The sequence below is a fragment of the Periplaneta americana genome, chromosome 7 (genome assembly GCF_040183065.1).
Source record: "Periplaneta americana isolate PAMFEO1 chromosome 7, P.americana_PAMFEO1_priV1, whole genome shotgun sequence".
Lineage (NCBI taxonomy): Eukaryota > Metazoa > Arthropoda > Insecta > Blattodea > Blattidae > Periplaneta > Periplaneta americana.
This window is the reverse complement of record NC_091123.1, coordinates 84,502,467-84,516,411: the sequence shown is the minus strand read 5'-3', so window position 1 is coordinate 84,516,411 and position 13,945 is coordinate 84,502,467. Positions and strand designations below refer to the sequence as shown.

Sequence of the window (13,945 nt, the reverse complement as noted above, 5' to 3'; positions counted from 1 at the left end):
AAAAAAAACTCCTTCTGATAATAGGTCTCGGCGCTTGGTTCGAATTGCTGGCTTCAGCTCGTTTTTCAGCATCTCACTGTAACGTGCACTATTTATTGTTGAGCCCTTCTCCATGTAATGTTGCAATATTGGCCCTTGAGTCCCAGAAATGTGTGAGCATTACTTTTCCTGCGGAAGGTTGACTCTTGAACTTCTTTCTTACTGGAGATTAGGGAGGTTTCCATTTCATGATATGGTGTTTGGTTTCAGGTTCATAGTAATGGATCCATGTTTCATCTCCAGTGAGCTGTTTTGGGACCCACCTTGCACAGACTTTATGAAAGCCAAGCCTGTTATGAAACATTTTATATTCGGAATCATGACTAGTTTGCACAATGGCTTGCCACTTCATCGAATCACTCTTCGGTTCTTCTGAATCATGGCACAGACTTGCTCAATGTTGACGTCACTAATGGAGGTGGATGAACGTACACTTGTCCGACCATTTTTAACTTTTCAATCCATTTGTACACACTCGCCGTGGTAAAAAAAATTGTCTCTCATATTGTGTGGAAAGTCCTCGATAGATTTTGGCTTCTGGTACAATTGTAGACGACAAAAAACGGATCATTGCATGATGTTCTTCTTTGGCGCAAACGGAGAGAGGTCCAACCATGTTTAATGTGCAACAGCGTAACACTAACTGGAGTGATAAAGGTTACAATCTACAAGGGAAGACAAAGGCACTACCTGTCGACGTGCGCACGCACGAAGTGGTACTGCCAACTTACATACGATTAAAACAAAAGCAGGATACTTATTGACTTATCCAGGAGGAGCTCGCGACAGAAACAGTTTGGCTATGGCGCATGCGCGGACCTCTCATACAGTGTCAGCATGATTCCTACATGGACTTATTTCCGTGTGTACATTCCAGATCAAATTAAGAAGTTCCTTTTGTGCTCCGGTTACACATCTTGCAAATATGAAGGTTAGTTTGCTTAGTTTAGGCTTTTATTAACCAAGTCAGTGCATGCGCAGTTATCATCATAGACAAAGGTTATCATTGTCTCACAGCCAAACTGTTCCTGTCGCGAGCCGCACGTCTTATCCTCATACTATAGTGCAATGTCCAAAAAATGACAGGAAACCAAGACATTACAAACTTCGTCTTTTTCCATATGAAAAACTAATCACAAGACACATGCTCAAATCCTTAAGCGGTTAAAAAATGAAGGGATGGGAGAGAAGGACAGTAAATATTTTCATAATGTGGTCAAACAAATATGACAGGCTTCCTCCTGCAGTGCGAACATCGGCGAATATCGAACTTCGCCATACTCGACAAAATGAACCGAACATAATTTTATTGTTTGTCATGAACGACGATAATGAAAAAGAAATGATTTATATCATGGGTGTCCAAACGCCTATAGAACCAGGAGATATTGCACGTCAAGCATGCTCTGCTAAGGTCAATAACTTTACATATAAAATAGGAAAAACGACCTTAAAGAATATGCGCTGCGGGTTGCTTACCCCAGGTGTTGCCTCGTACGAGTTACAATAATTGGACATCTATGATTTATATTATTTATTAACAGGTTGGATATTACATACATAGACATACATAGTGTTTTTGTTTCAAATATCTCAAAGAATAATCCCATGAAATTAATAACATTACTTACGCTTCACGTGTATAAAGTACCGCTATGTATATAAACTGGGTATATAAATAGCTGGCGCCCCCGACTACCACATGAACGTGATATGTATGTATGTATGTATGTATGTAATGTATGTATGTATGGTATGTATGGTATGTATGTATGTATGTATGTATGTATGTATGTATGTATGTATGTATGTATGTATGTATGTTATGTTATGTTATGTTATGTTATGTTATGTTATGTTATGTTATGTATGTATGTATGTATGTATGTATGTATGTATGTATGTATGTATGTTATGTTATGTATGTATGTATGTTATGTATGTATGTATGTATGTATGTATGTTATGTATGTATGTATGTTATGTATGGTATGTAATGTATGTATGTATCTATGTATGTAATAAATGCTTCATAACTGCTAGAGCAATCCTAGAAGAAGAAATACTTAGGGACGTTCACCCAAAAGACGAAGATTACTTTTAGTTATCAGAATAGTCAGCTTTAATTTATATTCTAGAGCTATATTTTACATGCGAACAATAATCTTATGCACTTGTAACCGGAACAGATTAATAAGTCTCATTCGTGTTGATGACTATAATAATAGCATTAAAATCAAGATAATCATAATAAATTTCATTAAAGGAATCTGAGCAATCACATATGTAGGCTACTGTATTAACATTTTGTATATGGTCTTACCTCACATCACCTGTCTGTTTGAGATATTGTTTCGTAGCTTGTAAAGTCGAAGTCATGGCCAATAATTATTCTTGCAGTCTATAAAGAAGAAATCTACGGCTGAGGACTTCTTACTATGAGACGTGGCTGACAGAGGAGCTGCGTCACTGTCCCAGCACTGAAACAATGGAGACAATAAGAATTATATTACTTATACAGCAATAACAATCAATCCGGATATGAACTCGCAGACTGCTGCCTGGATAATGATTGGAATATGCGTTTACATTTCTTTTAGTTACCTCTTTTCAGTTCTTGCATCTGGCGAGATATGAATAGGGTTACATATATTTAAACGTAAAAACACCATACCAATAGGATCCTTCAAACCCCTAAATATCGTCTTACAGATACAAATTCACACAATGAAGCAAAGTCGTTCAGTTTCAAACAATTAAAATGAATACAATAAATAATGCTAAAATGTTCAATTTTAATAATGACCCCCTATTGACAAAATTCTGCGTACACTACTGGGTACAGAGGTATAGAAATATGTACAGAATAATGTTTATCAATCATCAATTTCCGCTATGTATTTAATGTTGTTGATATTTCTGAATCCCTTTCTGCGTTGGGGATATTTGAATTGCAGTGTTTATTTTTAATTATTTATTTTACGACGCTTTTTCAACTGCTATGGTTATCTAGCATCTGAGTGAGATGAAGGTGATAATGGCGAAGTGAATCCAGGGTCCAGCGCCGAAAATTTCCCAGCATTTGCTCTTAATGAATGGGTTGAGGGAAAACCCCGGAAAAAAACCTCAAGCAAGTAATTTGCCCCAACCAGGATTTGAACCCGGGCCCGCTCGTTTCACGGTCAGGCGTGCAAATCGTTACTTCACAGCGGTGGAATTCTCTCTCTCTCTCTCTCTCTCTCTCTCTCTCTCTCTCTCTCTCTCTCTCTCTCTCTCTCTCCTACGGAGGAAGGATCTGAAGGCTTGCGCTGCAGCTTACCACTCCTATTCTGTGAATGATTGGGTAGCCGAACGGCCGCACTCTTGTTCAAATACAGCACGCTGCACCGTGAACTGAACCCGGACTATGATATGGATGATGATGACGATATGTGAATTAATGATGGCGAAATGAGTCCGAGGTCCAACGCCGAAAGTTATCCAGCAATTCTGCTTCATTTGGTTGAGGGAAAACTCCGGAAAACAACCAGGTAACTTGTCCCAACCAGGATTTGAACCTGGGTCCGCTCAGACGTGCTAACCGTTACTCCACGGTGGTGGACCAGCGGTGGACTTGCAGTATTTGCAGAGTAGAGACACCAACTTAGTGACTTTGAAAATGTAATTTTTTCCAGCTACATTGAGATTCAGGCCCACTGTGCGATGATTGTACTTATTTCTTTTGATAAAGCCAAGATTAAGAGATTTTTTCCCTCGTTTTCCCTCATCTTTCCACAATTCCTTCTTCATTATCATCTCTGTCCCGAAAAAAGGGCACTACCTGTGTTTGCGTGATGCCGAACCAGTCATCAATATCAGCCATGGTCGGTGCTCCTTTCAGTTTGTCCAGTGATTGAGAGAAGACAGTGATGGTGGATTCCAGGTGACTCGTAGAAAGACTCATAGATCTACATAAAAGGACTGGAGTCCTTTACGTTCTTTCTTGCCTGATGGAGACATGACGATTCCTGTAGATCGGTGAGATACGGCAGACCATCACAAGAGATGTGGTATTATATGGCCCGAGTGAAATGTGTCTTGTGGCGGATGGTGGGTTGGCTTGACTGAGCAACACAGTCGGCAAATCACTTCAATACTGCTGCATAACAATCCTATTTGGGTTAAAGTGTTTAGTAATGATCCATGCCATGCCCTATAAGCGCTTCTATAGTCTATACTTCTATACCTCTGTACCCAGTAGCGTACGCAGAATTTTGTCAATGGGGGGGATCATTATTAAAATTGTTTACAATTTACATTAATCGGTATTTACAATTTTGTGTATTATTATTATTATTATTATTATTATTATCATCATCATCATCATCATCATCATCATCATCATCATCATCATCATCAGCTGAGTTTTCACAGGAGGATGTGAAACTACGAATAGTTCCGGGAAGATTGTTCGCGACAGCATCGTCACGCTGCGGCTGCGAAGAAACATTTGCCAATGTGAAATTTTTTCACTAACCTCTCGCTATTATCACTATGCGACTTTTTGTTTAAAGAATGTAAAATTGAGCTTTGCTATCACTTAGACATATCAAAGAACTCCGAACGGTAATGTGAAGTTTATATTAAAAATATGAACTGTCAAATGCACAAAACGTTAAACGAATGTTTCATAATAAAGTTAGAACTCAAACAAACGAACGGATAATACTGCTTTTAAAAAATGAGTTTTTAAAATCGACAATGCACAATATTTAAGATCGGCGCTGCAGAACTGTCAAAACAACCTTTTCTATACGTTTCACAAGTTAAATTTCATATTGTGTCAGTTTCATTTTATTACAAGGTCGGTACTAGGGATAGATCTCTCTATAGTAAAGATAACATAGTTATAATTGGAACGTGTCACAACACCAAGCATGGTGATTAAATTGAAGAAGGAGTAGGAGGATGACGTCTTATATCGATGTATATTTTGTTAATCTGACAATGAAAAATTGGAGAAGGGAAAACGATTATGGATAAAAAAAAAAGTACTCAAATCTAAATATGTAATATTTTCAAAAAGTTCAAGGGGACGTTCAAATCCGACAACCCCTCCCCCTTACATACGCCTCTGTCTGTACCTATACATTTGTTGAAAGTAAATAAGTTTTGTATACTTTCATTTTTATAAACATCAGCATTTGTAAGCTATAGTCTATGATTTCAGTAGTATTGCTAACCTGATGGTTGAATTAGGAATTAATCAAGATTATAATGAGTGGCGAGTCAATAAATTGCGACAAACTTAAGAAGAATTTTATATTCAAAGTTATACATCTTTTTCGATTCCATTATTGCTATAAATAGAATTGAAAGAAACATTTGAAGCGATGTTCAGGTTTTTATATCAAAAATTAAAATAGTCTTGGTACATAGGGTGATTCAGTAGAAATAGTAAATATTTAGGTGGTGGTAGTAAAAAAGTTCATACTAACATGTGTTTAATTCAATGGGTGTCGTGATGCAGTTGTTTGAATATTACGTATAATAAGTTTTACACATTATATGAAGGAACAACAAATGTCTATGTACAAAGGAATAATACGTATCGCTCTTCTGAGATCGTTTGAGGCCAGCACTGTTTGGCCTGTTTGTTTCTCTACACATTTAGTGTGTAGAGAAACAGCTGTTTGTAGTTATCTTGGCTGCAAGGATGGGCAAATTGTTTCAGAATGACGGAGCCCCTTACATTTTAGTCGTCAGGTGACACATAATCTGAAGCTCAGTTTCCCCGAACGATGGATCAAGTCACTAACATTGGGCGCCAATGTCCCCAGACTTCATTATTGTCGGTTTTTGTGTGTGGGTGTGGACGAAAGGCAACAAAAGGAAAGTAAACGCAAGGAACGATTTGATCGCTTGCATTATGAATAATGCTGCCTTCATAAAAGCAGGACAAGATGACCTCAGAAGAGCTACATTTTTGCTGTTGTCAACAAAGCGGAAAAGTGCATTGAACTGTTTAAATGTAAAGATGTCGTGTAAATAAGCAATAAATTTAATCATTAAGTAATTTTTCTTCCTCCTTGTCACTTTCGACGCTTATGTGTAACATTAAAACGATGGTATCTCCACATCCATTAAAAAAAAGACACATATTTATATGAACTTCTGTATTTAGAATAGTCCATTCAATCACCTCCTAAAATATTTAGTACTACTGTGTTCCTCCTAGATCACATACTAATCTTCAAATTATCTGTGTATGTGGAATAGTTATAGAGAGACAATTAATATTTATATGTGAAAAAAATAGGAAAAGAGAGGCTCATGCCACACAAAAGCAACGTAAGGAACGTTATACTTACTACATTATTAAATCTCGAGATTTTTTCTGCCTCTATTTTGTATAAAATCTGGATTAATGAGACTAGATAAAGGAAGATACGATTTTTACTTTTAAACCTGCATTTCCCAAATTCTTATTTACTAATTCTACGAAAATGATTTTCATTGGGCTCTCAGATGAGAAAATGTTTAAAATAAGTATTATAAAGTGTTGAACCAGCAGGTCGGAGATCTTTTAAAATACGTATGCAGAAGTTTAATGGTAACAAGGCGCATGAAATATCGTAATATTACAATACAGATTTGCGAAGTGCTTTTTACAAAATCGAGGAAAAGTTTGAAAAATGATCAGAGCGAGTTTTTCAATTTTCGATATTTTGTAATGCATTTCACAAATGTATATTGTAGGCCTACAACATTTTTTGCACGATCATATTTTTAAAATCACAAATACAATATATTTTGCATTGAATATTTAGAGCAATATTATTCCATGGTCTTCGCAAAACTATACTGTATTGGTAACTAACAGTAAGTGCACTGTAATGGGTTTATTTTAGTATAGTTTTATGTTACGAAGAATGGTTTCCCTAGGAACAAGTTTCTGTGTGGGAATTCTGACTTTCAAGGCCCAACAACAATAGCTGTGAATACAACAAAAAACACGATAGTGCAAAAATATAATTTACACTAGTGGTTTATGCAGCAAATGCTGCAAACTAAATTCATTATTCGTTCAAATAAAACTTTTTCAGATTTATCTTCAATTAAGAATACCAGACATTTTGAAAGTTATTTGCTTCCATAATAATGAAACATACTCTCTCTGAATGGTTTTTTTTATGCCGAATACTTTTTCTTGAACCTATCCACCTCCAGTTTTTGAGTTGCAACGCGAAAACGCAAGTAACAATGTCAGGACGATCAGTGGATTTTTCATGTGGGAGTAAAGCAATAGCTATTTCAGGTCATTGTGGGTTGTAGGTGAAGGTTTAAAAAAAGTCAGGTTTGCTATGCTTTCGAACACTAGAAATAGCATCTTGGTGTAGCTGCTGCATGTAGAGCTTGAAATGTATAGGGTAAAATCATTTTATCCTGCTAAGAGATCTTGCGGAAATGATCGGGAGACTACAAAATTTTGTAGGGCTCTTATTTTATCAGTAAGAAAAAACTTTTTTTGGTCTTTTCTTATGAACTGTAATTTTTGCGCTCTCTCGAGCCAATACTGAAGATAATAGCGCATATAAATATCTACACCACACCACCATTAAATATATGAAAAAGACCCAACCCCACTTGATTAATAACTATAAAATTGTTTGATTTTAATAGCAATATTATCTTACATAAGTTTTGTAGTCACAATAGCCGCCACTCAGTAAATTATAGAAATGAAGATCTAATTTAAGATATTCTCTACATCTAATTATATAACCCCAAAACATTTCACTTTCATATCATCAATATAGCATTAAAATGTATAATTAATGAAAAATAGTCGCATCATGGTATTAACTATAATAATATTTCATTTCTAATGGTAATAATGTCATCAAACCACCTCAAGTTTTGTAGATTTTAATATCCAATACACAACTGTATTCAGGAAATTACACACCGCAGAATCGGACCTGTAAATTATTGTAACAAGTCTTGAAGTTTTTAATAACCAATTGAATTTGAACTCTAAATATGTCAGCAATACTGCAGGTCATGGCCTCCGTGTAATAGCTTATTGTTTATTGTAGTATGTGTTTTGTTTTATTCTGAAATGCAATTAGTTCTCAAAACTGACGAAAGAAAAATTTTGAAAAATAGGAAAATGATGTAGGAAAATTGACATTTCACTGAAAACTACTATTTTACTGAAAACTATTGGGTTCCATGCTTCAAAATGAGGGATCATTTATTAAAATACGTTCAGCCGTTTTCCCGTAATTTCCATTACCAGTACAAATTATATATATAGATTCAATGTTATGTTAGTACGTGTTAAAAGTATGTGGAATATTACGTGTTTCGGGATATTTTATTTACTTTCATTTATTTCCTGGCGCCTTTAATTTAAAAAAAGGTGCTATAAGTGAAGAACAATTAACTAGAGGTGTTTTCGCTAGGTAAGACAAAGCCCCAATCCAGGAAGTCTTTCAGAACCCCTGGATTTAAGCTATGATGGAGATCAATTGTTGATTTCTTAAAAGGGAGAGTAAATTTAATTACAAGACAATATCTTCGAAAAGCAAATATTTAGGCCTATAAGTACTTGAAAGAACTGCTTTTCATTCGGTTTCTTTTGTGTCATTTTTAGGCATGAATGTAGTTTAAAGCCTTGAATTCAGTGAATGTAGCTCCTATTAGAGTTAAGTATTACTAGTAGCAATATGATACGCATACAGCACCATTCTTCGTGCCCAGTAATAATAGTTATTTACGATACAAGTATTAAAAATGAGATTTTATTTCGTGAGTAGGGATGTTTGCGAAACTATGCCACAGGTCGAGTGAAGCAAACCCACGAGCGAAATAAAATAATTGTTAACATGTGTGTCACATTCTATATTTTTAGACAGCCATTCGCCCGTGCTGGTATACAGACAATTCTCCGATTTCTCCAATGTTGTATTCGATAACATTATGATAATTAAATTTTATTACGATAAAATGAAGCAGTGACGTAGTTCAGTGGTTAGAACATTTGACTGTAGAACGGGCGAACCCGGTTCCAACTCTGGTATACCCTCTCATTTCTTTAATTGCATCTAATTCTTCATTGTTTCATAAAATTAACTGAAGCAATTTGTTTAATGTGTGTACGTTATCTAACCAAAACCAGTCAGTTATTCTTAAAAATAGTCCCGAAATTGTTTGAACAGCTATATTGATCGGTCGAGATTGCTACCATGTGACATCTGGTGGGAAACATCTAACAGTCGACGCAAACGGTTGAAAGTCAGTATTAAAAATACTTTTCGCACAGTGATAATAGTACTTTTCACACTCTACCATACAACAGTCAATTTTCAATACGCTTGCCTAGCGTTAAAAATCTACTTTTAGGAATGGGTGTCTAAAATAGTTATTTATAATAAAAGTGTTAAAAACGGCATTTCATTTTGCGGGTAGGAATGTTTGCAAAACAAGACTGCAAGTCGAGTATAGCAAATTAATTGTAGGTCATGTTTTAATCGCGTGATATCATAGCCATCTTAAATTAACAAGCCATGTTCTTACACTTGGCAACGTTGCTACACCAGCATATAGAGATCCGATTGCAGAAAGCATAGCAGACGACACATTTACGAAATATATTTAAAATTTCGTTTTTAATAACTTCGTAGTAACTAAAAAACTTATGAATGATTTCAACATGAAAGTGATTAATGATTTATATACATTTTATTCCAGAATTAGGAAATATAAACACAAAACCTGTATTGTATGGTATTTTTAGTTGCGGTGTTGACTATTAGTAATTAAGCTGTAGACTTAATTTAATAATCATATTTCTACAATGCACTACACGTTAAAATGAAAACATTAAACAAAACTAATGGTTCATCTTTCTTTCTTTGGTTTGCATTTGAATATGTACTAATTTATTAAAAAAAATATTGCGGTCTTAAAAATCAGTAAGTCTGTATCTGAAGTCAACCATTAGGCTTAGGCCTATAAAATTATCGTGGACTAATTGTAATAATGATGGTGGGATTTAAAAGAAAATTTTATTAGACAATAATTTGAAATATACACACCTGAAGCTTAGATTTAAGTGATTGATTTGATTCGTAGATTAAAATAGCAGGGAATAACGTAAAGTAGGCCTAATGTTTTCGATTGTTCTACTCTGTCACACACTTAGTATAATTGTTAAAAATTATGTCAACAAACACAAAAAAAGTTAATTATTACATTAAATTGCTGTCCATATACACCAGCCGTCGGCAGATTTGTACTCACGATGGCATCACTGAACGCAAGCCGCAACACATAAGATGTAATATCAATCGAGGAGCATAAAGCACTCCGTTCGGATCCCAGTGGCGGATCAATATCTGTATTTCCACCTAAAGCGAGAGATTAGACCACTGTTTATGCATCTTTGATTTTATTTCTCGTTCAGCTAGTATTTCAATATCTTTTATACTCTTTTGTATTGTCCATGTGGATAATTTCATACTGTTAAAAACATCAGATTATTCGAGACAAATAATGTTACCAACTTTATTCAGACATGTTTTAATGAACTATCCTTCATTATAGCACTTCAATGATTTTACGATTTCCAAAGCAATAACATAACATGCATGGAGTTCCCTTTGACTCATAGCTTGTTTTATCATATTTTAGTTACCGATAGTTACCCAGCATTTGCTCATATTGGGTTGAGGTAAAATTCCTGAAAAAACCTCAACCAGGAATCGAACCCGGGCTACCTGATTTCGCGGCCAGATACGCTGTTACACTACAGGTGCGGACAAGTAATAATATAGTCTACTATAATAATAATAATAATAATAATAATAATAATAATAATAATAATAATAATAATAATAATAATAATAATAATAATTTAAATGCTGTTCTATCAAAATTTAAACATACGAATATTTTGCGTTACATAAATACATACTTCAATTGATTTTGTTTTCTTTTTAAAATGTATATTCTTCTCCAGTGTCTCTCAAGCCAGCTCGACGCATTCGTACATGATTATTCGATTATCGCTATGGATAAAATGTTCGAATCAGTTTACGAATGTTTGCTATTGCATACGAATAACGAACACTATTTAATCTAGAGTCGGTATTTAACACACAACAAAGTGAATGAATAAATGCCTGAGAACATGTTGGTACAGTGCGACTCCATTCTTTGAATGGTTGTAAGCGTACCGTGGCTTAGTAAACACGATGATGCCAGTTCAGTTCAGGCACTGGCACCAAGGTTCCAGATTTTAGACCTACGAAAGAGGTAAATCCTTTCTCTATCATATTCAGTACTTACTTTTTGTCTTAAAGAAAGAGTTATATGAATATTGCCAGAGCTGACATTTCCGTGACTGTACAAAAAAATATAAACAAAATATTGTTCCTTTATATGCATTGAAGAAACTAACACGAATCTCAGAATTGCAATTTTAATAAACAGATAGCCTATTGTATATACAGGTTTCCAAGTGCAAAACAATATTTATCTGCCTGTAATGCATCACGTTTCTCTAGCGTCTTCCTGTGGCAATAATGTTATGTCAAATTATTAACTTAATGACTTGCTAGTATTAGTTCTGTCTCTCTCTGTGGCATCACATGTCACAAAATATTGAAATATCGTATTTATTAATTGATTACAATGACATAACTTTATTGATATCTAAATTCATATTTAGTATTTTTAGTATTTATTTTTATTTATTTATTTATTTATTTATTTATTTATTTAACCTGGTAGAGATAAGGCCGTCAGGCCTTCTCTGCCCCTCTACCATGAGATTCCAACTGTAATACGAAGAATAAAATTAGAATTAGTATTAAATTTACAATTACAATTACAAGTAAAATTACAATTAGTATTAAATTTACAATTACAATTACAATAAAAAATCAAAGTACGAAAAGATTACCTCACTAATTAAAGCTAGATAATTTATCGTAGAAAAACAAAGAATATTTTATATTTACTGAATTACAAATTAAACCTAGAATAACAAAATTGTACAGTGATGAAATTACTGGATATTGAAATATTTTGTGATAGATTAAGGAAACTATTTGCAAGAAATCAATTACTGACCAAGTGCCTAGTAAGTTTGCGTTTGAATTCAATTTTATTTCGACAGTCCCTGATGCTAGCAGGTAGCGAATTCCAGAGTCTTGGCAGCGCTATTGTGAAAGAGGATGAGTATGAGGAGGTGCGATGGGATGGTATTGTTAGTATTGTTTCATTACGAGAGCGTGTGTTCAGATTATGGTGGGAAGAAAGGTAAGTGAAGCGAGACGACAGGTACGAAGGAATAGAAGAGTTCAAGATTTCGAAGAGAAAGAGGAGTGAATGTAAATTTCTTTTCATATCTAGTTTAAGCCAACCTATTGCTTCCAGGGATGGGGTAATATCATATTTACCAACATTGCTTACAAAACGTACACACAAATTATGAGCGCGTTGAAGTTTCGTTTTGTTGTCGCTGGAGAGGTCAGTCGGTAAAATGTCAGCATAGTCAAAATAGGGAAATACAAGCGTCTGCACAAGGGACTTTTTAAGCAAGAGGGGAGATGAACATTTATACTTTTTAGCACATAAAGGATAAATGTTCATCTCCCCTCTTGCTTGTGCCTTAGCATATTAATGCTCCAAACACATCATTTAACATAAAGTGTACATTTTCAGAGCTTATATGCATGTTTATCACTGGACTTTAACATTTTCAACAAGCTTTTCTCCATTCTCTGTGCCGTGAATTTCTGATGAACGTCTGTTTTTAATGTTTAGAAATATCATATTCACCATTGAATTCTGTCATAAACCTTTCACTTGCCAAAACATTATTTTTTTCCAATGTGCAAACCTACTTTGTTACGAAAATTAATTTAAATTCAGTGTAGGCCTAATTGTTTAGACCTAGAAGAAAATGGATATTAGTAACGATAAAATATTATACAAGTGATGTTAGTTTTCTTAAGGTGGGACATTTTGCGGGACTCGGGATTTTTACATGAAAATCGGAATATTTCCCGACAGTTCGGGACATCTAGCAACCCTGAGTGGCACCGAGCACATCACAGACGGTAAGAGATGTCTGTCAAACGGGCATCTTCAACACTGGAATGGTAACATGAAATTTCTTAACATAAAATGGTAACGTGGGATGTCATTAGACCACCTTTCTATATTCAAGTTTGGAGACTGAAATGTGAAAGAAATGTAATATATTCTTTAATATTACATAGAACCAATATGCTTACACTAATAGAATTGAAAAAAAATGTTGGTCTACAAAAAACAACAAAACTGTTCATTCGTCTGAGCTAGTATTATGAAATACTTCAATCATATTTTCATAGTGGCTACTGCAGACATGTTTCATATGCTTCAGGCAGATGGATTTCATGCATTTATCACAGAATGTTTTTCTTTTTATGTCTTTCTTTCTATCACATACGGTGCATCTCGACTTGTGGCCGTTTCATGATGTGTTCTTTGAATTTCCTCTACGTCTATTTTGCACCTTTTTGCAGCTCGCAGGTAGGTTTCCTTGGGTAGTGTACGGATTCTCGTCATTTTCTGTGTATGCTCATGCACAAGAAAGAATCCATAATTTCAAGGGATAAATTTTTCTCACGCGATTTATAATGTCGCTGCCTGCTGGGATCAAATTTTCATCGACACACTAAAGACAAGCTGAAATAAATTGCATATGAAGTCGAAAGGGCGACTTCTAAATAAAGAAACCTTATGTAAAATCTACCCATCATTATGTTGCGGGAACGACTTTTATCAAAGCTGTTTGTAAAATACGAACTATTTATTTTTCTTTAAGAACACAATATAATTACGAGTTAATATTTTGTTACGAACTCTT

General features: G+C 34.7%; 1 protein-coding gene across 2 annotated transcripts in view; it reads right to left on the bottom strand.

Moving 5' to 3' along the window:
* Nucleotides 1-13,945, bottom strand: part of LOC138703240 (uncharacterized) — a 133,044-nt gene that overhangs the window by 106,066 nt on the left and 13,033 nt on the right. For both annotated transcript variants that reach the window (XR_011333009.1, XM_069830962.1), the window contains exon 2: nucleotides 2,363-2,519. Coding sequence is in view for 1 of the 2 variants with exons in the window: in XM_069830962.1 (XP_069687063.1) it covers nucleotides 2,363-2,418 (56 nt within the window). In the remaining variant the exon portion in view is untranslated. The remainder of the gene's footprint in view (nucleotides 1-2,362; nucleotides 2,520-13,945) is intronic.